General features: G+C 46.1%; 1 protein-coding gene across 2 annotated transcripts in view; it reads left to right on the top strand.

The window, feature by feature from the left end:
* The first annotated feature begins 14,317 nt into the window (after window positions 1–14,317).
* Window positions 14,318–26,664, top strand: part of EPHX2 (epoxide hydrolase 2) — a 77,579-nt gene continuing 65,232 nt past the window's right edge. The window contains exons 1-2 of one of the 2 annotated variants that reach the window (XM_077291788.1): window positions 14,318–14,480; window positions 24,310–24,394. In XM_077291788.1, the coding sequence (XP_077147903.1) occupies window positions 14,377–14,480; window positions 24,310–24,394 (189 nt within the window). In that variant the 5' untranslated portion in view covers window positions 14,318–14,376. The remainder of the gene's footprint in view (window positions 14,481–24,309; window positions 24,395–26,664) is intronic. The other variant, XM_077291787.1, reaches the window with a different exon arrangement.

Here is a 26,664-nt window from a genome sequence, read left to right on the forward strand (position 1 = left end):
AAAACTGCCATGAGCCTATTGTTTGTTATTTTAGGCCTTTGATAGCCTGTCTGCGGTCCCTACTTTAAATACTCCTCCACTGACCACCAATCTGCCTGCCCGTGTATCCATGTAACCGCTGTAAAGCTGCCATGAGCCTATTGTTTGTTATTTTAGGCCTTTGATAGCCTGTCTGCGGTCCCTACTTTAAATACTCCTCCACTCACCACCAGCTGCCTGTGTATCCATGTAACCGATGTAAAACTGCAGTATTTTGCTTATAAAAAAGAAAATACTGGAGAGATATCAAATGCAGACATTTTAACATTAAAAACAAAAACACATACAACAAAAAACTGGTACAGTACAAAAATTGGCCACCAGCTACAAAAACTTTCTCCTGCAAGTAGTTAACTGAAAGGTTTTTTTCCATTGAAAACACAGATATGGCATCCACCGAGTGTTGTCCTGTCGCGTCTTCTTTATATTATTGCCAAGAAGCTGCAACTGAATAAAGCTGAGCTTCTACCTTCTGTTCCAAATTACCATTTCTAAAAATGCCATTGGCTGTTCCGGCCTACTAAAGGTGAATGTCTGCCCCTGCCTGGTGTTGTCCTCAACTGAATAAAGCTGAGCTTCAACCTTCAGTTCCAAATTACCATTTTTAAAAATGCAATTGGCTGTTCCGGCCTACTAAAGGTGAATGTCTGCCCCTGCCTGGTGTTGTCCTCAACTGAATAAAGCTGAGCTTCAACCTTCAGTTCCAAATTACCATTTTTAAAAATGCAATTGGCTGTTCCGGCCTACTAAAGGTGTCTGTCTGCCCCTGCCTGGTGTTGTCCTCAACTGAATAAAGCTGAGCTTCTACCTTCTGCCTCTTACTAACTGCTGTTTTTTTTAAAAATTGGCTGTTCCGGCCTACTAAAGGTGTCTGTCTGCCCCTGCCTTGTGTTGTCCTCAACTGAATAAAGCTGAGCTTCAACCTTCTGTTCCAAATTACCATTTTTAAAAATGCAATTGGCTGTTCCGGCCTACTAAAGGTGAATGTCTGCCCCTGCCTGGTGTTGTCCTCAACTGAATAAAGCTGAGCTTCTACCTTCTGTTCCAAATTACCATTTTTAAAAATGCAATTGGCTGTTCCGGCCTACTAAAGGTGAATGTCTGCCCCTGCCTGGTGTTGTCCTCAACTGAATAAAGCTGAGCTTCAACCTTCAGTTCCAAATTACCATTTTTAAAAATGCCATTGGCTGTTCCGGCCTACTAAAGGTGTCTGTCTGCCCCTGCCTGGTGTTGTCCTCAACTGAATAAAGCTGAGCTTCAACCTTCAGTTCCAAATTACCATTTTTAAAAATGCAATTGGCTGTTCCGGCCTACTAAAGGTGAATGTCTGCCCCTGCCTGGTGTTGTCCTCAACTGAATAAAGCTGAGCTTCTACCTTCTGCCTCTTACTAACTGCTGTTTTTTTTAAAAATTGGCTGTTCCGGCCTACTAAAGGTGTCTGTCTGCCCCTGCCTGGTGTTGTCCTCAACTGAATAAAGCTGAGCTTCAACCTTCTGTTCCAAATTACCATTTTTAAAAATGCAATTGGCTGTTCCGGCCTACTAAAGGTGAATGTCTGCCCCTGCCTGGTGTTGTCCTCAACTGAATAAAGCTGAGCTTCTACCTTCTGTTCCAAATTACCATTTCTAAAAATGCCATTGGCTGTTCCGGCCTACTAAAGGTGTCTGTCTGCCCCTGCCTGGTGTTGTCCTCAACTGAATAAAGCTGAGCTTCTACCTTCTGTTCCAAATTACCATTTTTAAAAATGCCATTGGCTGTTCCGGCCTACTAAAGGTGTCTGTCTGCCCCTGCCTGGTGTTGTCCTCAACTGAATAAAGCTGAGCTTCAACCTTCAGTTCCAAATTACCATTTTTAAAAATGCAATTGGCTGTTCCGGCCTACTAAAGGTGAATGTCTGCCCCTGCCTGGTGTTGTCCTCAACTGAATAAAGCTGAGCTTCTACCTTCTGCCTCTTACTAACTGCTGTTTTTTTTAAAAATTGGCTGTTCCGGCCTACTAAAGGTGTCTGTCTGCCCCTGCCTGGTGTTGTCCTCAACTGAATAAAGCTGAGCTTCAACCTTCTGTTCCAAATTACCATTTCTAAAAATGCCATTGGCTGTTCCGGCCTACTAAAGGTGTCTGTCTGCCCCTGCCTGGTGTTGTCCTCAACTGAATAAAGCTGAGCTTCTACCTTCTGTTCCAAATTACCATTTTTAAAAATGCCATTGGCTGTTCCGGCCTACTAAAGGTGTCTGTCTGCCCCTGCCTGGTGTTGTCCTCAACTGAATAAAGCTGAGCTTCAACCTTCAGTTCCAAATTACCATTTTTAAAAATGCAATTGGCTGTTCCGGCCTACTAAAGGTGAATGTCTGCCCCTGCCTGGTGTTGTCCTCAACTGAATAAAGCTGAGCTTCTACCTTCTGTTCCAAATTACCATTTCTAAAAATGCCATTGGCTGTTCCGGCCTACTAAAGGTGTCTGTCTGCCCCTGCCTGGTGTTGTCCTCAACTGAATAAAGCTGAGCTTCTACCTTCTGTTCCAAATTACCATTTTTAAAAATGCCATTGGCTGTTCCGGCCTACTAAAGGTGTCTGTCTGCCCCTGCCTGGTGTTGTCCTCAACTGAATAAAGCTGAGCTTCAACCTTCAGTTCCAAATTACCATTTTTAAAAATGCAATTGGCTGTTCCGGCCTACTAAAGGTGAATGTCTGCCCCTGCCTGGTGTTGTCCTCAACTGAATAAAGCTGAGCTTCTACCTTCTGCCTCTTACTAACTGCTGTTTTTTTAAAAAATTGGCTGTTCCGGCCTACTAAAGGTGTCTGTCTGCCCCTGCCTGGTGTTGTCCTCAACTGAATAAAGCTGAGCTTCAACCTTCTGTTCCAAATTACCATTTTTAAAAATGCAATTGGCTGTTCCGGCCTACTAAAGGTGAATGTCTGCCCCTGCCTGGTGTTGTCCTCAACTGAATAAAGCTGAGCTTCTACCTTCTGTTCCAAATTACCATTTCTAAAAATGCCATTGGCTGTTCCGGCCTACTAAAGGTGTCTGTCTGCCCCTGCCTGGTGTTGTCCTCAACTGAATAAAGCTGAGCTTCAACCTTCAGTTCCAAATTACCATTTTTAAAAATGCAATTGGCTGTTCCGGCCTACTAAAGGTGTCTGTCTGCCCCTGCCTGGTGTTGTCCTCAACTGAATAAAGCTGAGCTTCAACCTTCAGTTCCAAATTACCATTTTTAAAAATGCAATTGGCTGTTCCGGCCTACTAAAGGTGAATGTCTGCCCCTGCCTGGTGTTGTCCTCAACTGAATAAAGCTGAGCTTCTACCTTCTGCCTCTTACTAACTGCTGTTTTTTTAAAAAATTGGCTGTTCCGGCCTACTAAAGGTGTCTGTCTGCCCCTGCCTGGTGTTGTCCTCAACTGAATAAAGCTGAGCTTCTACCTTCTGTTCCAAATTACCATTTCTAAAAATGCCATTGGCTGTTCCGGCCTACTAAAGGTGTCTGTCTGCCCCTGCCTGGTGTTGTCCTCAACTGAATAAAGCTGAGCTTCTACCTTCTGCCTCTTACTAACTGCTGTTTTTTTAAAAAATTGGCTGTTCCGGCCTACTAAAGGTGTCTGTCTGCCCCTGCCTGGTGTTGTCCTCAACTGAATAAAGCTGAGCTTCAACCTTCTGTTCCAAATTACCATTTTTAAAAATGCAATTGGCTGTTCCGGCCTACTAAAGGTGAATGTCTGCCCCTGCCTGGTGTTGTCCTCAACTGAATAAAGCTGAGCTTCTACCTTCTGTTCCAAATTACCATTTCTAAAAATGCCATTGGCTGTTCCGGCCTACTAAAGGTGTCTGTCTGCCCCTGCCTGGTGTTGTCCTCAACTGAATAAAGCTGAGCTTCAACCTTCAGTTCCAAATTACCATTTTTAAAAATGCAATTGGCTGTTCCGGCCTACTAAAGGTGTCTGTCTGCCCCTGCCTGGTGTTGTCCTCAACTGAATAAAGCTGAGCTTCAACCTTCAGTTCCAAATTACCATTTTTAAAAATGCAATTGGCTGTTCCGGCCTACTAAAGGTGAATGTCTGCCCCTGCCTGGTGTTGTCCTCAACTGAATAAAGCTGAGCTTCTACCTTCTGCCTCTTACTAACTGCTGTTTTTTTAAAAAATTGGCTGTTCCGGCCTACTAAAGGTGTCTGTCTGCCCCTGCCTGGTGTTGTCCTCAACTGAATAAAGCTGAGCTTCTACCTTCTGTTCCAAATTACCATTTCTAAAAATGCCATTGGCTGTTCCGGCCTACTAAAGGTGTCTGTCTGCCCCTGCCTGGTGTTGTCCTCAACTGAATAAAGCTGAGCTTCTACCTTCTGTTCCAAATTACCATTTCTAAAAATGCCATTGGCTGTTCCGGCCTACTAAAGGTGTCTGTCTGCCCCTGCCTGGTGTTGTCCTCAACTGAATAAAGCTGAGCTTCTACCTTCTGTTCCAAATTACCATTTCTAAAAATGCCATTGGCTGTTCCGGCCTACTAAAGGTGTCTGTCTGCCCCTGCCTGGTGTTGTCCTCAACTGAATAAAGCTGAGCTTCTACCTTCTGTTCCAAATTACCATTTTTAAAAATGCCATTGGCTGTTCCGGCCTACTAAAGGTGTCTGTCTGCCCCTGCCTGGTGTTGTCCTCAACTGAATAAAGCTGAGCTTCTACCTTCTGTTCCAAATTACCATTTCTAAAAATGCCATTGGCTGTTCCGGCCTACTAAAGGTGTCTGTCTGCCCCTGCCTGGTGTTGTCCTCAACTGAATAAAGCTGAGCTTCTACCTTCTGTTCCAAATTACCATTTTTAAAAATGCCATTGGCTGTTCCGGCCTACTAAAGGTGTCTGTCTGCCCCTGCCTGGTGTTGTCCTCAACTGAATAAAGCTGAGCTTCAACCTTCAGTTCCAAATTACCATTTTTAAAAATGCAATTGGCTGTTCCGGCCTACTAAAGGTGTCTGTCTGCCCCTGCCTGGTGTTGTCCTCAACTGAATAAAGCTGAGCTTCTACCTTCTGTTCCAAATTACCATTTCTAAAAATGCCATTGGCTGTTCCGGCCTACTAAAGGTGTCTGTCTGCCCCTGCCTGGTGTTGTCCTCAACTGAATAAAGCTGAGCTTCTACCTTCTGTTCCAAATTACCATTTTTAAAAATGCCATTGGCTGTTCCGGCCTACTAAAGGTGTCTGTCTGCCCCTGCCTGGTGTTGTCCTCAACTGAATAAAGCTGAGCTTCAACCTTCAGTTCCAAATTACCATTTTTAAAAATGCAATTGGCTGTTCCGGCCTACTAAAGGTGAATGTCTGCCCCTGCCTGGTGTTGTCCTCAACTGAATAAAGCTGAGCTTCTACCTTCTGCCTCTTACTAACTGCTGTTTTTTTTAAAAATTGGCTGTTCCGGCCTACTAAAGGTGTCTGTCTGCCCCTGCCTGGTGTTGTCCTCAACTGAATAAAGCTGAGCTTCAACCTTCTGTTCCAAATTACCATTTCTAAAAATGCCATTGGCTGTTCCGGCCTACTAAAGGTGTCTGTCTGCCCCTGCCTGGTGTTGTCCTCAACTGAATAAAGCTGAGCTTCTACCTTCTGTTCCAAATTACCATTTTTAAAAATGCCATTGGCTGTTCCGGCCTACTAAAGGTGTCTGTCTGCCCCTGCCTGGTGTTGTCCTCAACTGAATAAAGCTGAGCTTCAACCTTCAGTTCCAAATTACCATTTTTAAAAATGCAATTGGCTGTTCCAGCCTACTAAAGGTGAATGTCTGCCCCTGCCTGGTGTTGTCCTCAACTGAATAAAGCTGAGCTTCTACCTTCTGCCTCTTACTAACTGCTGTTTTTTTAAAAAATTGGCTGTTCCGGCCTACTAAAGGTGTCTGTCTGCCCCTGCCTGGTGTTGTCCTCAACTGAATAAAGCTGAGCTTCAACCTTCTGTTCCAAATTACCATTTTTAAAAATGCAATTGGCTGTTCCGGCCTACTAAAGGTGAATGTCTGCCCCTGCCTGGTGTTGTCCTCAACTGAATAAAGCTGAGCTTCTACCTTCTGTTCCAAATTACCATTTCTAAAAATGCCATTGGCTGTTCCGGCCTACTAAAGGTGTCTGTCTGCCCCTGCCTGGTGTTGTCCTCAACTGAATAAAGCTGAGCTTCTACCTTCTGTTCCAAATTACCATTTTTAAAAATGCCATTGGCTGTTCCGGCCTACTAAAGGTGTCTGTCTGCCCCTGCCTGGTGTTGTCCTCAACTGAATAAAGCTGAGCTTCAACCTTCAGTTCCAAATTACCATTTTTAAAAATGCAATTGGCTGTTCCGGCCTACTAAAGGTGAATGTCTGCCCCTGCCTGGTGTTGTCCTCAACTGAATAAAGCTGAGCTTCTACCTTCTGCCTCTTACTAACTGCTGTTTTTTTAAAAAATTGGCTGTTCCGGCCTACTAAAGGTGTCTGTCTGCCCCTGCCTGGTGTTGTCCTCAACTGAATAAAGCTGAGCTTCAACCTTCTGTTCCAAATTACCATTTTTAAAAATGCAATTGGCTGTTCCGGCCTACTAAAGGTGAATGTCTGCCCCTGCCTGGTGTTGTCCTCAACTGAATAAAGCTGAGCTTCTACCTTCTGTTCCAAATTACCATTTCTAAAAATGCCATTGGCTGTTCCGGCCTACTAAAGGTGTCTGTCTGCCCCTGCCTGGTGTTGTCCTCAACTGAATAAAGCTGAGCTTCAACCTTCAGTTCCAAATTACCATTTTTAAAAATGCAATTGGCTGTTCCGGCCTACTAAAGGTGTCTGTCTGCCCCTGCCTGGTGTTGTCCTCAACTGAATAAAGCTGAGCTTCAACCTTCAGTTCCAAATTACCATTTTTAAAAATGCAATTGGCTGTTCCGGCCTACTAAAGGTGAATGTCTGCCCCTGCCTGGTGTTGTCCTCAACTGAATAAAGCTGAGCTTCTACCTTCTGCCTCTTACTAACTGCTGTTTTTTTAAAAAATTGGCTGTTCCGGCCTACTAAAGGTGTCTGTCTGCCCCTGCCTGGTGTTGTCCTCAACTGAATAAAGCTGAGCTTCTACCTTCTGTTCCAAATTACCATTTCTAAAAATGCCATTGGCTGTTCCGGCCTACTAAAGGTGTCTGTCTGCCCCTGCCTGGTGTTGTCCTCAACTGAATAAAGCTGAGCTTCTACCTTCTGTTCCAAATTACCATTTCTAAAAATGCCATTGGCTGTTCCGGCCTACTAAAGGTGTCTGTCTGCCCCTGCCTGGTGTTGTCCTCAACTGAATAAAGCTGAGCTTCTACCTTCTGTTCCAAATTACCATTTCTAAAAATGCCATTGGCTGTTCCGGCCTACTAAAGGTGTCTGTCTGCCCCTGCCTGGTGTTGTCCTCAACTGAATAAAGCTGAGCTTCTACCTTCTGTTCCAAATTACCATTTTTAAAAATGCCATTGGCTGTTCCGGCCTACTAAAGGTGTCTGTCTGCCCCTGCCTGGTGTTGTCCTCAACTGAATAAAGCTGAGCTTCTACCTTCTGTTCCAAATTACCATTTCTAAAAATGCCATTGGCTGTTCCGGCCTACTAAAGGTGTCTGTCTGCCCCTGCCTGGTGTTGTCCTCAACTGAATAAAGCTGAGCTTCTACCTTCTGTTCCAAATTACCATTTTTAAAAATGCCATTGGCTGTTCCGGCCTACTAAAGGTGTCTGTCTGCCCCTGCCTGGTGTTGTCCTCAACTGAATAAAGCTGAGCTTCAACCTTCAGTTCCAAATTACCATTTTTAAAAATGCAATTGGCTGTTCCGGCCTACTAAAGGTGTCTGTCTGCCCCTGCCTGGTGTTGTCCTCAACTGAATAAAGCTGAGCTTCAACCTTCTGTTCCAAATTACCATTTTTAAAAATGCAATTGGCTGTTCCGGCCTACTAAAGGTGAATGTCTGCCCCTGCCTGGTGTTGTCCTCAACTGAATAAAGCTGAGCTTCTACCTTCTGTTCCAAATTACCATTTTTAAAAATGCAATTGGCTGTTCCGGCCTACTAAAGGTGAATGTCTGCCCCTGCCTGGTGTTGTCCTCAACTGAATAAAGCTGAGCTTCAACCTTCAGTTCCAAATTACCATTTTTAAAAATGCAATTGGCTGTTCCGGCCTACTAAAGGTGAATGTCTGCCCCTGCCTGGTGTTGTCCTCAACTGAATAAAGCTGAGCTTCTACCTTCTGCCTCTTACTAACTGCTGTTTTTTTAAAAAATTGGCTGTTCCGGCCTACTAAAGGTGTCTGTCTGCCCCTGCCTGGTGTTGTCCTCAACTGAACAAAGCTGAGCTTCCACATTCTGGCTTTCGCCCTATACTATCAGATATTAAACTGCATTTGGCCTACTAGTGTGGTTATGCCCTTGAAACAGTGTCTGCTGCTCTTGGGTTTGCTACTCCACTGAACAAAGCAATGCCGCCTGTTTAGTCCTGTTACCAATTTTGAACTGCATTTAGCCTACTTTATTCTTTGGCCCTATATCTGTTTCCTCCTCATCCTGCCCATTGCCCAGCCACTGCTAGATGAGTCTGCTGGTACATTGACCTAGACCACTACATTCCCCTTATACTCTACACAGCCAGAATCTGACCCTGCTGAAAGTAAGGTTCCCCTTCCCGCATGTTATACCACCTTACACAGGGACAAAGAGGAAGGTGCAGATGAAAGTGCAGGTTCCTTCATCAGGTGGGGGGGCATACTCGTTGGCGACGTCACTGGCACAGGGCCCCTCAGAGTACGCAAAAGTGTCGCTGCTGGTGGGAGGCGCCCCCGCCATGCAAACACACATCGCTGTACTTTGAGGGGCCCTGTGCCAGTGCCAATGCGAACGAGTGGGCCCCCCCTGCTTGCTCAGGATCACAGCACTTGCAACGTTGAAATACTTACCTTTCCCTGCTCCACCACCGTGACGTAGTCCGCATTTCCTGGGCCCACGAAAAACTTGAGCCGGCCCTACTCCCCCCACAACTTTTGCCAAATGACCCCCAATTCCCTATGCCCAACTATTATTATAAAGTTAATTAAGATTGACAAGCTTCAGAAACAAGAATGGATGTTTTTGGCATTAAAATGGGCACTGTAGGTGTTTTCCTGGCCTCCACTCACTGCCGACTATGCTTCCCCATTGACTTGCATTGGGTTTCGTGTTTCGGTCGATCCCCGACTTTTAGCGATAATCGGCCGACTGCACTCGACTCGACTCTGGACAAAATCGGGTTTCACAAAACCCGACTCGATCTTAAAAAAATGAAAGTCGCTCAACTCTAGTGACCACCTGTTCTTAAAAAGTTTCAAACTTTACTTAAATGCAACAAAAGCCCCATAAAAAGCCAGTTAGGCAACATGGTCACATGTACAAAATATGTAACAATAAATAAACAAGTGGCAACAAAATAACAAACTACACAGAATAATTCACAAAATTCACGTTATATATATATATATATATATATATATATATATATATATTGCATTAATTCATTACCTAGTAAGTCTAATAGCGGAAAATGATAGCTGAATCCGAATTTGCCATATTCGGGCCGATTTTATGTTTGATTGTCGTTTACAAACATATTCGTTAATCTCTACTCTCATTGACTGTGTTCTGGCTAATATCGCAAATACGGCGATCGTAATCCGAACAGAATACGGAAATATTCGCTCATCTCTAATTGTAATCACCTGGTTATAAAACTTCAATATTATTCAAGGGTCAGTATTGGGACCTCTTCTTTTTAATATTTTTCTTTTTCATGATCTTGTAGGGGGCATACAGAGCAGAATTTCAATATTTCAACAGGTGATACTGAACTCTGCAGGTTAATCAACCCAGAGGAGGATATAATATTACAGAAGGATTTATACAAGTTGGAGGCCTGAGCTGAGAAATGACAATAGCATTTACATAACGATAAATGTAAGGTCATGCACTAAAATGTCTAATTACCGTATGCACTTAATGGTAAAACAATGGGTAAAGCTGTCACTGGAAAAGACCTTGGCGTATGGGAGGATGGCAAACTCCACTTTAGTGACCAGTGCCAGGCAGCTGCTGCCGAGGCAGATAAATAACAGGATTCAATAAAAGAGCAGAGATGCTGATGACAAGAACATAGTTTTCATCTCTCTACATATACTGGGCACAATTGTCATCTCTGGTGTGTAAGGACAGAGCTGCACTAGGGCGGGTGCAGAGAGGAGCGACCAACGTTATTAAGGGAATGGGTGACTGCACAAGACGGGTTATTAAACTTTGATGTTCAGTTTGGAAAAGTGAAGGTTTAGGGGCGATCTTATTACAATGTACCAATATACAGTATGAGGGACAGTACAGATCTGTACGATGAGCTTTTTACACCAAGGCCTGTGACAGTGACAAGTTGGCATCACCTACGTCTAGAAAGAAGATTCAACCATATTCACAGATGCAGATTCTTTGCTGTAGGAGAAGTAAGAAATTGTATTCTTTACTGTAAGAGCAGTGAGACCATGGATTATTTACTGTAAGACTATGGATTCTTTACTGTAGGAGCAGTAAGATTATGGATTCTTTATTGTAAGAGCAGTGAGACTATGGATTCTATACTGTAAGAGCAGTGGGACTATGGATTCTTTACTGTACGAGCAGTGAGACTATGGATTCTTTACTGTAAGAGCAGTGAGACTATGGATTCTATACTGTAAGAGCAGTGGGACTATGGATTCTTTACTGTACGAGCAGTGAGACTATGGATTCTTTACTGTAAGAGCAGTGAGACTATGGATTCTTTACTGTAAGAGCAGTGAGACTATGGATTCTTTATTGTAAGAGCAGTGAGACTATGGATTCTTTACTGTAAGAGCAGTGGGACTATGGATTCTATACTGTAAGAGCAGTGGGACTATGGATTCTTCACTGTACGAGCAGTGAGACTATGGATTCTTTACTGTAAGAGCAGTGAGACTATGGATTCTTTACTGTAAGAGCACTGAGACTATGGATTCTTTACTGTAAGAGCAGTGGGACTATGGATTTTTTACAGTAGGACTATGGATTCCTTACTGTAGGAGCAGTAGGATTATGGATTCTTTTTTGTACAGCAGTGAGACTATGGATTATCTACTGTAAGATCAGTGAGACTATGGATTCTTTACTGTAAGAGCAGTAAGATTATGGATTCCTTATTGTAAGAGCAGTGAGATTATGGATTCTTTAGTGTAAGAGCAGTAAAATTATGGATTATTTACTGTAAGAGCAGTGAGATTATGGATTCTTTATTGTAAGAGCAGTGAGACTATGGATTCTTTACTGTAAGAGCAGTGAGACTATGGATTATTTTCTGTAAGAGCAGTGAGACTATGGATTCTTTACTGTAAGAGCAGTAAAATTATGGATTCTTTACTGTAAGAGCAGTGAGACTATGGATTCTTTATTGTAAGAGCAGTGAGACTATGGATTCCTTACTGTAAGAGCAGTGAGACTATTGATTATTTACTGTAAGAGCAGTGAGACTACGGATTCTTTACTGTTAGAGCAGTGAGACTATGGATTCTTTGCTGTATGAGCAGTGAGACTATGGATTATTTTCTGTAAGAGCAGTGAGACTATGGATCCTCTACTGTGTGAGCAGTGAGACTATGGATTCTTTACTGTAAGAGCAGTGAGATTATGGATTCTTTACTGTAAGAGCAGTGAGACTATGTTTTATTTACTGTAAGAACAGTGAGACTATAGATTATTTACTGTGAGGAGTCAGACTATGGATTCTTTACTGTAAGAGCAGTGAGACTATGAATTATTTACTGGAAGAGCAGGGAGACTATGGATTCTTTACTGTAAGAGCAGTGAGACTATGGATTCTTTACTGTAAGAGCAGTGGGACTATGGATTCTTTACTGTACGAGCAGTGAGACTATGGATTCTTTACTGTAAGGGCAGTGAGACTATGGATTCTTTACTGTAGGAGCAGTAGGATTATGGATTCTTTACTGTACAGCAGTGAGACTATGGATTATTTACTGTAAGAGCAGTGAGACTATGGATTCTTTACTGTACAGCAGTGAGACTATGGATTCTTTACTGTAAGATCAGTGAGACTATGGATTCTTTACTGTAAGAGCAGTAAGATTATGGATTCTTTATTGTAGGAGCAGTGAGACTATGGATTATTTACTGTAAGAGCAGTGAGACTATGGATTCTTTACTGTAAGAGCAGTGAGACTATGGATTCTTTACTGTAAGAGCAGTGAGACTATGGATTCTTTACTTAAGAGCAGTGAGACTATGGATTCTTTACTGTAAAAGCAGTGAGATTATGGATTCTTTACTGTAAGAGCAGTGAGACTATGGATTATTTACTGTAAAAGCAGTGAGACTATGGATTCTTTACTGTAAGAGGAGTGAGACTATGGATTATTTACTGTAAAAGCAGTGAGACTATGGATTCTTTACTGTAAGAGCAGTGAGACTATTGATTCTTTACTGTAAGAGCAGTGAGACTATGGATTCTTTACTGTAAGAGCAGTGAGACTATGGATTCTTTACTGTAAGAGCAGTGAGACTATGGATTCTTTACTGTAAGAGAAGTGAGACTATGGATTATTTACTGTAAAAGCAGTGAGATTATGGATTCTTTACTGTAAGAGCAGTGAGACTATGGATTTACTGTAAAAGCAGTGAAACTATGGATTCTTTACTGTAAGAGGAGTGAGACTATGGATTATTTACTGTAAAAGCAGTGAGACTATGGATTCTTTACTGTAAGAGCAGTGAGACTATGGATTCTTTACTGTAATTTATTGAGAGATGCAAGTGTAACTTGGCTTTTGCTAATAGACGCATCACACCCTTTGGCATAAAGATTTCCAAGACTTGTATCATGATGGCTTATTCTTCATCAGCTTTTTGCTGGTCCTGAAGCAACAGATGTAAACATAGCGCAAAGCAAAAATAGCAGCACGGCGCCACACACTGCGCAGTGGCCATTCTTGGGCACTGCAGCTAAGCTCTTATTATAGTGAATGTGATCTGAGCTATCGGCCTTTACCGAGCGCATGGAGCGCTGATGTCAGGGATCTACTGACAGTAGATTGGTAGGTGTGATATGTCTCCCCCCACTGATCTGACATCGATCACTTGTCCTCAGGACAGATTGATCTCTTAGTCCAGGACGACCCCTTTAGGCTTAGTGGTAGGATAGTCCATCACTGGCTGGTGGGTTATGGACGGCTGAAGCCCCACAATCCATAGTATAAAGGATACCAGGATGGAGAACAGCTCGGAATAGGTGGACTTACACGTTGTAGAGTTTCTGGGCGCAGATTAACAATACAAGTGGATGGAATTTTAATCATTTTAGCCCCGATTTATCATTTGCAAATGTTTAATTTTCTTTTTTAAGTCATTTTCTTATTTGGTCTCTGTTTGTACTGGACGATTTTGCACCAAATTCCTAAAAACCTGCGCTCAACAATGAAAGCAAATACAATATCGCTCTCGCTGTTTGCTTTGAGTAACAAGCGAATAAATAGGCAAAAAGAAAAAAAAAATAATCCTAACTTTTGCACTCCACTAAGTTAGCGACAAACAATTGTGCAAAGACTTTGCAACAGTTCGAGAAGTCAGAAGTGATGAATTAGGACGAGTGATGAGTGAACGTGCACGGATAAGGTGTTATCTAAGCATGCTCGAGTGCTGACTGTTGAGTCCCCCGGGGCTGTTCGACAGCCGCAACACATGCAGAGATTTCCCGTTTCTTTATTATTTGAGCACGCAGAAGGCGCTCGCTTAGCTCCTGCGTATGGTCCGATGTCAGGGGTGATTGTACGCAGCGCTCAGGAGCAGAGCATGACGGCTGGGCGATACAGTCAGCAACCTGAGCGCGCTCCACACGCTGCCGTCATGGGGCCACCACGGCAGACGAGGGGCTACTGAAGACCCCTGTATGTGAACTCCTAGCAAGCCATCAATAGAAAATTAAATCATACTAAAAAAAAAATTATATAAATGACATAAAAAGTATAATACAAAAATTGTATCTAATGATTTTATTATAGAATTGTTTCTGTAATTTATATCATTATTTAATATTTTTTTTAAACAAAAAAATAAATAAAAATCACCAAAAAAATGTAATAACCATGGACTATGGTCTCAGGTGGGAATCGTGTTCCTAGCACGGACCAAGGTCACATATTGGTTACTGGCAAATGTATCCAGAGCACTGTCAGTGTGTACTATAGCTACAGATGGATACTTTGTATACACCCCCTCCCCCGGTCCCGCCTTCCCCGGCCGGGGGCGGGCGCTGCAGTGACCCCGGTGCCCGCAGTACAGAGGCCGCCGGTGTCACAGCGCTCACAGACATGGCCGCCAAGCGCTTCGTGCTGTTTGACCTGGGCGGGGTGCTGCTCACCCCCGGGCTGCAGGCCGCCTTCCACCGGCTGGAGGAGACGCACCGTCTGCCCGGGTGAGTGCGCTCCGGGGTCCGAGCTGTCAGTCACAGGGGGAGTCACGTGGTGCAGCCAGGGTGCCCGTGTGTGTATGGTGGTCCGACCAGTGACGTCACAGCGCGGTCATGTGACGCGATTAGGCGGGAAAGAGGCAGCGGGGTCAGAGCAGAGTGTAGGGAGATGGGGGCTCTACAGACAAGGGGCACAGAGGGATGAGGACGACTGTACCAGAGGGGACAAGTATACGGGGAAGGGGACAAGTATACGAGGGAACGAGTATAGGAGGGAGGGTATCGGGACAAGTATGTGGGGAACGAGTATAGGAGGGAAAGGACGAGTATATGAGGGAGGGGACAAGTGTACAAGGGGGGGATGAGTGTACGAGGGAGGGGACGAGTGTACGAGAGGGGGGTGAGTACATACCTCCCAACTTTTGAAGATGGGAAAGAGGGACAAAGTTTGCGGCGCGCTTTGCGCGCCGCGGCAAATTTTAGGCCACGCCTCTGACCACACCCATTCATAATTAGTCACACCCATATCCACATCCCAACCACACCCATTTAGCACTGCCGATCACACTGTTTCATATACAATAATTATAAACAAAAAAATATGGCCACACAGTGCCCCATACTGTATAATGGCCACACATGATGCTCCATACTGTATAATGAACACACATGACGCTCCATACTGTATAATGGCCACACATGATGCTCCATACTGTATAATGAACACACATGATGCTCCATACTGTATGACCGCACATGATGCTCCATACTGTATAATGACCGCACATGATGCTCCATACTGTATAATGACCCCACATGATGCTCCATACTGTATAATGGCCGCACATGATGCTCCATACTGTATAATGAACACACATGATGCTCCATACTGTATGACCGCAAATGATGCTCCATACTGTATAATGACCGCACATGATGCTCCATATTGTATAATGACCGCACATGATGCTCCATACTGTATAATGACCGCACATGATGCTCCATACTGTATAATGGCCACACATAATGCTCCATACTGTATAATGACCGCACATGATGCTCCATACTGTATAATGACCGCACATGATGCTCCATATTGTATAATGACCACACATGATGCTCCATACTGTATAATGACATACAGGCACGCAGCTCACACACAGGCACGCAGCTCACACGCACGCAGCTCACAAACACATGCAGCTTTGACACAAATGCATCACACACGCAGCCATCACACACACACGCAGCCATCACACACACACACACGCAGCCATCACACACACACACACACGCAGCCATCACACACACACACGCAGCCATCACACACACACACACACGCAGCCATCACACACACATGCAGCCATCACACACACACGCAGACATCACACACGCAGCCATCACACACACACACACACGCAGCCATCACACACACACGCAGCCATCACACACACGCAGCCATCACACACACACAGCCATCACACACACACAGCCATCACACACACACAGCCATCACACACACACAGCCATCACACACACACAGCCATCACACACACGCAGCCATCACACACACGCAGCCATCACACACACACAGCCATCACACACACACGCAGCCATCACACACACGCAGCCATCACACACACGCAGCCATCACACACACGCAGCCATCACACACACGCAGCCATCACACACACACACGCAGCCATCACACACACACACGCAGCCATCACACACACACGCAGCCATCACACACACAGCCATCACACACACACACGCAGCCATCACACACACACACACACGCGCAGCCATCACACATGCAGCCATCACACACACACGCAGCCATCACACACACACACGCAGCCATCACACACACACACGCAGCCATCACACACACACGCAGCCATCACACACACACACGCAGCCATCACACACACACACACGCAGCCATCACACACACACACGCAGCCATCACACACACACAGCCATCACACACACACACGCAGCCATCACACACACGCAGCCATCACACACACACACACGCAGCCATCACACACACACAGCCATCACACACACACACCCAGCCATCACACACACACACACGCAGCCATCACACACATCACACACACACAATCTCCTCTGTGATGCAGGGGCGGCTGATGTCCATGTGCAGCTCTCTGCTGAAGTCTTCAGTCTCCTGCTCACAGCTCTGCACTATCCCGGCACCTCCCCCGTCTCTCCTTCTCTGCCGGGATAGCAGCTAAGAGCAGAAGCCGGAGCTCCGTGCACACACAGCCAGAGGTAGTGAATCGCTGACCTTTCTTCTTGATTGCTGCAGGCTCTCTCCTTCAGCGTGGCAGCGCCGCACAGGGGGCGGGAGGGGGGGGGGGTGTTGCGCGGGCGGTCAGGAGGCAGCTTTTATATAAAAAAAAAAAAAAACAGGCTCTCTCTACGTCCCGGAAGTGGGCGGGGCTTCACCGGCGGCCGCAAATTCGGGATTTTAAATGCCCGAAGCGGGACAGCGGGACCCCGGTGCCAAAGCGGGACTGTCCCGCTGAAATCGGGACGGTTGGGAGGTATGTGAGTATACGAGGGGGTGACGAGTTTACGAGGAGGATGAGTATACGAGGGGACGAGTGTATGGGGAGGGGACGAGCGTATGAGGAGGAACGAGCATACGAGGGAGAGGACAAGTATACAGGTGAGGAGACGAGTATACAGGGGAGGGGACGAGTATACAGGTGAGGGGACCAGTATACAAGGGGGGACGAATATACAAGGGAGGGGACGAGAATACGAGAGAGGGGGAGAGGAACGAGCATATGAGGGGGGACGCGTATACGAGGGAGAGGATGACTATACAGGGGAGGGGACGAGTATATAGGTGAGGGGACCAGTATACAAGGGGGGACGCATATACAGGGGAGGGGACAAGTATATGGGGGAGGGCACAGGGACAAGTATACGGAGGAGGGGAGTGTATACAGGGCAAGAGGACGAGGATACATGGGTAGTGGATGAGGACGAGTATACGTGGGGAGCGGACGGGGACAAGCATACGAAAGGGGGAGATGGGGACGAGCATATGAGGGGGGAAATGGGATGGGGCTGTGTATACAGGGTAGATGGGGACAGTTATACGAGGTGGGGGGAGATGGGGATGGCATATTAGATGGGGGGTAGATGCGCATGGGCATACGAGGTGGGGAGATGGGGACAGGTATACGAGGTGGGGGAGATGGGATGGGGCTGTGTATTCAGTCTGCGGGTGATTGGGTCAGGTATATTATTATTATTTATATAGCACCATTGATTCCATGGTGCTGTACATGTGAAGGGGTTACATACAAATTACAGATATCACTTACAGTAAACAAACTACCGTATTTTTCGGACTACAAGACGCACTTTTTCCCCCCCAAAAAAGGGGGGAAAATGGGGGGTGCGTCTAATAGTCGAAATGCAGGCTTACCCGTGGCGGCAGAGGTGCGGCGGCAGACGTGCGGAGATGAGGAGGAGCAGTGAGCAGGGTCCCTTTCCCCGGTGAGGTGATGCAGCAGCCCGGTAAGGAGCAGAGCCGGGTGAATCCTGTTGTCATCGGTGGTGGCGGCCATCTTCCGGGGGCCGCGCGTGCGCAGATGAAGCGCTCTGCTTCCCGGGGCTTCAGGAAAACGGCCGCGGGATGCCGCGCGTGCGCAGATGGGGATCGCGGCGGCCATTTTTCTGAAGTTCTTAGCTTCAGGAAAATGGCCGCGCGATCTCCATCTGCGCACGCGCGGCTTCCCGCGGCCATTTTCCTGAAGCCCCGGGAAGCAGAGCGCTTCATCTGCGCTCGCGCGGCCCCCGGAAGATGGCCGCCACCACCGATAACAACAGCATTCACCCGGCTCTGCTCCTTACCGGGCTGCTGCATCACCTCACCGGGGAAAGGGACCCTCTCACACCATACCTGTCACTGCGCCTCCTGATCCCTGCGCCTCCTGATCCCTGCACCTCCTGATCCCAGCACCTCCTAATCCCAGCACCTCCTAATCCCAGCACCTCCTAATCCCAGCACCTCCTAATCCCAGCACCTCCTCATCCCAGCACCTCCTCATCCCAGCACCTCTGCCGGTAACCAGTGCTGCAACCCTCCCATGGACACCAGGCCATGGCGTCGCCCACCTAAGCAGGAAGGGACCCTGCTCAGGTGCACGCCGTACCGCATCACCCCACCTCTGCCGACACCATGCCTCCTGTGACCCTGCTTTGCCACCGCCAGCCTTCAGGTAAGATACTGTAAATTCGGACAATAAGACGGACCCCCATCTTATAAAAAATCTTTTTTTCTGCAATTTTCACCCCAAATTTGGGGTGCGCCTTATGGTCCGGTGCGTCTTATAGTCCGCGAAATACGGTAACAATGACAGACTGATACAGAGGGGCGAGGACCCTGCCCTTACCGGCTTACATTCTACAGGACGCTGGGGAAGGAGACAGTAGGTCGGGGGTTGCAGGAGCTCTGGTGTTGGTGAGGCGGTATCTCCGATAGTGATGAGGAGGCAGCGGGGTCAGTGCAGGCTGTAGCCTTTCCTGAAGAGATGGGTTTTCAGGTTCCGTCTGAAGGATCCGTATGTGGTGGATAACCGGACGTGTTGGGGCAAAGAATTCCAGAGGATGGGGGATATTCGGGAGAAGTCTTGGAGGCGATTGGATGAGGAGCGAATAAGTGTGGAGGAGAGAAGGAGGTCTTGGGAGGACCGGAGATTACAGGAGGGAAGATATCGGGAGATTAGTTCAGAGATGCATGGAGGAGACAGGTTATGGATGGCTTTGTAGGTCAGTATTAGTAATTTGAACTGGATACGCTGAGGGAATGGGAGCCAGTGAAGGGATTTGCAGAGGGGGGGAAGCGGAGGAGTAGCGAGGAGAGATGGATTAGTCGGGCAGCAGAGTTAAGGATTGACTGGAGAGGTGCAAGGGTGTTAGCAGGGAGGCCACAGAAAAGGATGTTGCAGTAGTCAAGGCGGGAGATGATGAGGGCATGCACAAGCATTTTAGTAGATTGACGGTTGAGGAAAGGACGGATTCTGGAGATATTTTTGAGCTGGAGGCAACAGGAGGTGGAAAGAGCTTGGATGTGCGGTTTGAAGGACAGGGCAGAATCAAGCGTTACTCCGAGGCAGCGGACATCCGGTATGGGGGAAAGCATGAAGTCGTTAATAGTGATAAGTCTGGTAAGGAAGATCTATGAGATGGAGGAAAGATGATGCGTTCAGATTTGTCCTCATTGAGTTTGAGGAAGCGAGAGGAGAAGAAGGAGGATATGGCTGATAGACACGCCAGGATTCTGGACAGCAGAGAGTAATTTGGGCCGGGCTGTCTCAGTTGAGTGATGGCGGCGGAAACCAGATTGTCAAAGAGCAAGATATATGAGAGGATTAAAGGGAACCTATCACCTGAATTTGGCGGGACCAGTTTTGGGTCATATGGGTGGGGTTTTCGGGTGCTTGATTCATCCTTTCCTTACCCGCTGGCTTCATGCTGGCTGCAATATTGGATTGAAGTTCATTCTCTGTCCTCCATAGTACACGCCTGTGTAAGGCAATATTGCCTTGCGCAGGCGTGTACTCCGGAGGACAGAGAATGAACTTCAATCCAATATTGTGGCCAGCATGCAGCCAGCGGGTAAGGAAAGGGTGAATCAAACACCCGAAAACCCCACCCATATGACCCAAAACTGGTCCCGCCAAATTCAGGTGATAGGTTCCCTTTAAAGAGCCTCTGTATGGAAACATCCATTTACATTGTCAGCACATTGGCACTGATCCGTTATAACCGGTGTTTTACTCACCGGTCTTGTTATGGGGCGCGATGAAGTCCACTGCTCCCGACTCAGAGGCACTCATCTCTTAATGAATCTTGTGCGTCGACAAGTGTCACTCGGCTCGTCCCAAATCTTACCCTTGCCAGGGACTTGAGTAGGGTTTGGGGTGTAAGGAACGCCGCCTTTCGTCATGAATGTGATGAGTGGGGGTCGCCGCCCCGATGATCCTTGTATGAGGAGTGAACACGACTTGTGTGTAAGGACCTGATGGCTTTTGCTATAATCACAATGTAAACCTTCCTTGGAGGGGTTGTCCGTTGTGTCCGCTTGCGTCCATTTATACATGGTTCCCCCCCAAAAATCCTGAATTATCCAATGTTTTCCATCAAGCTGAAACAACGTAATTCAGCACCATGTGAACAAAGCCTAATACGCCTACACTGCTGGTGTATTTAGCCAGGAGAAAGTAAACCCTTCATATAACGTTACCTGTCTAAATCGGGAAGAACGGCGGCGCCTCTTCATAAAGAATAAAGTAAGCACGTTACTTACACATACAGAAATGCTTAATTAAACAGTTGCAACATCGTTTGTGCATTATCGATTTTCAAGTAATGTGGAAGGTGAGGCTCACCGGTGTCCGATTACAGGACATTCGCTGCATATAATAATAATTTAATTTCTAGAACTCCAACATATTCCGCAGCACTTTACTTACATGTACAGACAATACAAAGTAACACATATTTCAGCAGTTACAGGAGGAGTGAGGGTCCGGCTGCTCACAAGTTACAATCTATAGGGAAAAAGGGGAAACAATAGGTAGAATGCGATTGTCATGTACAGTCCGGCCATCATTCTAATAAATAAGGGTATTCAAGTGATGTAGGATGGGGCAGAACTGTGGAGAGCTTTGTGGTTGAGAGTCTGACTTTTTTATTGCATTCTGTAACAAGATGAGTAACCAGTGTAATTACTGGCGCAGGGTGGAGGCATTGGTGCAGTAGCTGGACAGATATATGACCCTGACTGCCGCATTCAGGACAGATTGAAGAGGAGTATGTTTAGAAAGAGGAAATCAATTTTATTTTCTTTGACATGTGCATGAATTGTGATTCAGATGAGATAATGTCGACATCGCAGCTGTATATAATGTGTTGTGATTTATGTGAGATTACTTTTTGATATATTTTTTTGCTGATGTATATTATGAGGGTATGCGCCTTGTGCATGAATTATATGGTATAGAGTTAAATGTGTTTGTTATAAGGTGCTCACAGACTTTCTGACATGTTGCACTTCTTTAGGGGGAAAAAAATTAATATATATACTTTAGAAACATTGTTTTTACAGTACATTCATTGCTTCTCTTTGGGAGCTGTCAGTCTTCTGGAGCAGCGCTGGGAGAAAGGTGGCCGGGAAGCGGTGCTGGGAGAAAGGTGGCCAGGGGGCGGCTCAGGGTGAAAGGTGGCCAGGGGGAGGAGCTGGGAGAAAGGTGGCCAGGGGGTGGAGCTGGAAGAAAGGTGGCCAGGGGGGTGATGCTGGAAGAATGATAGCCAGGGGGCGGCGCTGGGAGAAAGGCGGGAATTGTCCTTGTATATCGGAAGAGACTCACCAATGCAAGTCAGTGGGTGTGACAAAAAAAAATCGCATGGCACTCGGACCATGCGAGCGCCTCTGATTTTAACACACCAATCTCATAGAAAACTTGACATTTCATCTGCCACGTAAAATCACAGCGTGACAAGTCAGAATAGAATAGATGGCTACAAATATATGAGTGACATATATAATTAGTCCAGTGCGTGTGTAGCTTACTGTACATGTATTTAATTAATAAAGTACAGAAAAAATGGCGTGGGATCTCCCTGAAAATGTAATTACCAGCTGAGGAAAAGCCTACAACTTGGGGCTGATGTTTAATGCCTGGGAAGAGGGTAATACACATGGAGCTTCCCATCCTATTAATCTCAGTTCACAACTGTATACTTAGCCTTTACTGGTTATTAAGATGGGAACCTTTCCAACAAAAGACGTAGGGTCCCCCCATAATTAATAACCAGCAAAGGCTAGGCAGACAGCTGCGGCCTGATATTAATAGGCTAGGAAAGGATATTGTCCCCCTCTCATATTATATACATCAGCTCTAAGCCACCCCAGAAATGGTGCATCCATAATATGTGCCAATTCTGGCACTTGTCCTCCGCTCTTCCCACTTGCCCTGATGCATTGGCAAGTGGGGTAATAGTATTGGGGGCTGTGTGATGTCGCCTTACATGATGTCGCCTGACATCAATGCCTGGGGTTAGTAATGAAATGGTGTCTATAAGACACTCCCATTACTAACCCCATAGTCATATTGTAAATTGAAAACCACTCAGAATAAAGTCCTTTAATTGAAATAAAGACACTGACACCTTTATCTTAATTGAAAATAAAAAAGCAAAGTTATACTCACCTTTACTCCAAATCCAATGAAGCCCATGTCTCCTGTAAAAGACCAAAAATAATAAACAACCATATCCCTCATCTGTCCGACATGAAGATAATCCACCGATGCCCATGTCCCCTGTAAATGAAAAATAACAAAACAACCATATTCCTAAGTTTCCGACAAGATAATCCATTTGTCCCTTGACAAATCTAGCTCTGCTACATGTAGTTGCCATGCTGAACGTTGGCATGATGCGAGCATTCAGCCTGGCATCCAGCAGAGACACTGAGCTGCGCGTAATCGCGCAGCATCGGTGCCTCGTGGTGTCGTGAGAAAGGTGAGCTGAATTCATAGCCAATGAACTCCATTCACCTCAATGAAGTCACCACTAGGGTGATAACCGAGCGGAGACGTCAGTGAGGTGAACAGAATTTATCAGCTAAGAACCCCTACTCACCTTATTCATGTCACCGTGGACACTGATGCTGCACTACCGTTCGCATAATATGACTATGGGGTTAGTATTGGGGGTGTCCTATAGAAGCCTCTCCATTACTAACCTCGGGGCTTGATGTCACCTGACAATACAAAGCTGACATCAACTCCAGTACTATCACCCCACTTTCCACTGCACCAGGGCAAGTGGGAAGAGAGAGGCTAAGCGCCAGAATTGGCGCATTGAGAGAGGCTAAGCGCCAGAATTGGCGCATTTTATAGATGCTCCATTTCTGGAGAAGCTGAGGGCTGATGTTTTTAGTCTGAGAGTGGGCCAATATCCATGGCCTTTCCTAACCTATTATTAAGAGCCTGCAGCTGTCTGCCTAGCCTTTGCTGGTTACTAATTATAGGGGAGACTCTACGTCTTTTTTTTTTTTTTCTTTGCAGGGTTCCCCATTTTAATAACCAGTAAAGGCTAAGTATACAGCTGTGAGCTGATATAAATAGCCTAGGAAGCTCCATGGGTATTACTCCCTTCCAAGGCATTAAGTATCAGCCCCCATCTGTCGGCTTTCCCTCTGCTGGTTATTAAAATTTAGGGGGATTATTAAAAATGGTGTGGATAGAGCACTTAGGCATCATTCAAACACCAGATTTTCTCGCGAATGAGAAAAACCAATTGATTATTTTGACCTGAATTTGGTCCAAGTGACATCAATTTTTTTTTGTACGTGGAGGAAAAAAACACATTTCTCCACCCTCTCTCCTATGAGACAGTCGGTCCGTATTCGAAAAGCATCCGATTTTTTTCCCAGACCGGTAGACTTGCATTGCTGATTTTGATCAAAATCAGACATGTCTCCGCGATTTTGCATGGACCACTCGGTCCGCGAAAATTCACATAAATGTGAGCGACCCCATAGACTTTCACAGGTACGAGTGCTATCCATGAAAACCATGGAGAGCCTTCGTATGAGAAAATCGTACGTGTGAATGAGGCCTAAGATTGTATTGCCGAGGCCGGGTTCAGAGAACCGTTAGTTATGGGATCTGTCATGAGTGTAAATTGCGGAAGGGTATAAAATACGCCTGTCTGAACCTAGCCTAACGGGTGTCCTCCATATTGTGCTCATTTCACGCTTAGACTTGTTTTCTTACAGAGGATTCCTGGTGAAAGTGTTTGTGAAGAGCGGCTCAGATGGATCTTTCGCCCGGGCCGAGAGGGGACAGATACCACTCTCCCAGGTAAGATGGAAAAACACTGGAGGGACGTTGTGTCCGTGAGCCGAAGCCGAGTGCTCCATTGTTTCTGCTGGAAAACACACATATGGGGCCTGATACATTGTTGCAATTGTGATTTTTTATTTTTGTTTTGTTTTTTTGTTGCTTTTAGGCACGCGTTCAGGATTTTTCGTACATTAAGCATCCTATTATTTTCTGCACACGTTGTGTTTTTTTTCGCTGCGGAATCGCATTCCGGATAAAAACGCAGCATGCTCATTCTTTGTGCGGAATCGCGGGGATTCCTCACACATAGGATTGCATTGAAATGCTCACTTTCCGCATGTGGCTATGCGCACCATGCGGGAAGTAAGCGGATCATGTGCGGTTGGTACCCAGGGTGCAGGAGAGGAGACTTTCCTCCAGGCCCTGGAAACCATATAATTGTTAAAAAAAAAAATAATTAAAATAATAAATCGTGATATTCTCACCTTTTCGGCGTCCCTCGCAGCGTTCCCGCTCATCGCGATGCTTCCGTTCCCAGTGATGCTTTGCGGCAATGACCTGTGATGACGTGGGTCTCGCAAGACTGCTACATGATCTGGGGTTATTGCCGCTAGGCATTATTGGGAACGGAAGCATCGCGAAGTGCGGGAAGATTGCCGGGGATGCCGGAAGGTGAGAATATCATGATTTATTATTTTTAAATTATTTTTAACATTAGATCTATTTACTATTGATGCAGCATAGGCAGCATGAATAGTAAAAAGTTGGTAACACTTGTCAAACACTGTTTGACAAGTGTAACGAACCTGTTTTCCAAGCGATGCTACAGATCGCTTGGAAAACGCCATCATTCTGCAAGCTAATTACGCTTGGAAAACGCTAGTGTTTAGCAGGAAAACGCATGCCAATTCCGCATGCGTTTTACCCCCGGCACAGTTGCAGAATTGCAACGGAAATTTCCACGGCAATTCCGGACGTGTGCACTTAGCCTTAGGCTATGTTCACACGTTCAGGATTTCCATCCTTTTTTTTTCCTGACTGAATCTGCAGGTCTCTGCAGAAAACGCAGGTGCGTTTTTTGGTGCGTTTTTGGTGCGTTTTTTGGTGCGTTTTTTAGTGCGGTTTTTTGTGCGTTTTGTATGCAGTTTTCTCTGCAAATTGTCTGTGTTTGACACAAATAAAGCTTTAACTGCAGTGGGGGAAAAAAAAAAAAGAAATGATGTCATTTCCTTGGCCAACCCTTTTCTTCTTCCATCCTCCATTTTGGGACTAAACACCAAAATGAGTGGACGTGTTTTGAATGACAGCGCTCCGCGTTTTGCGCCGCATGCGTCACTGCAGCGCACGCATCCGGGCGCAGAGGACGCAGCAAGTTGCATTTTTGCTGCGTCCAAAATCAATCAAAAAAAGGACGCATGCGGCGCAAAACGCAGCGTTGTGCATGCGTTTTGCTGCGTTTTACTTTGCGTTGTGTGTTGCGGCGCCGACGCTGCGGCGCACAACGCAAATGTGAACATAGCCTAAGTGCCACGTATTTCAGTGCCACGTGCCACGTATTTAAGTGCCACGTATTTAAGTGCCACGTGCCACGTATTTCAGTGCCACGTATTTCAGTGCCACGTATTTCAGTGCCACGTATCACGTATTTAAGTGCCACGTGCCACGTATTTTAGTGCCACGTGCCACATATTTCAGTGCCACGTGCCACGTATTTCAGTGCCACGTGCCACGTATTTAAGTGCCACGTGCCACGTATCTCAGTGCCACGTATTTCAGTGCCACGTGCCACGTATTTAAGTGCCACGTGCCACATATTTCAGTGCCACGTGCCACGTATTTAAGTGCCACGTGCCACGTATCACGTATTTCAGTGCCACGTATTTAAGTGCCACGTGCCACGTATTTAAGTGACACGTATCATGTATTTAAGTGACACGTATCACGTATAAGTGACACGTGTCACGTATTTAAGTGCCACGTATTTAAGTGCCACGTATCCCACGAAGATTTTCCATGGAGAACAGACACATCCAGAGATATGTCTGCTCTCCACGGATGCAGCAACACACTGACAGGAGCCATAGTTCCTGTCGGTGTGTCACTGCGCATGCGCGAGCGAGTTTACCGGCGGTCATTGACCCCGGCACTCTCGCTTAACGGCAGTGCTGCGTGGGAAAGTTCAACGCAGCTGTACTGCTGTTAACCGAGACGCCGGAGTCATTGAACTCCGGAACAGTACGCGACACACTGCTAGGAGCTTCGCTCCTGGCAGTGTATCGCCGGAGAGC

Source organism: Ranitomeya variabilis, chromosome 2 (genome assembly GCF_051348905.1).
Source record: "Ranitomeya variabilis isolate aRanVar5 chromosome 2, aRanVar5.hap1, whole genome shotgun sequence".
NCBI lineage: Eukaryota > Metazoa > Chordata > Amphibia > Anura > Dendrobatidae > Ranitomeya > Ranitomeya variabilis.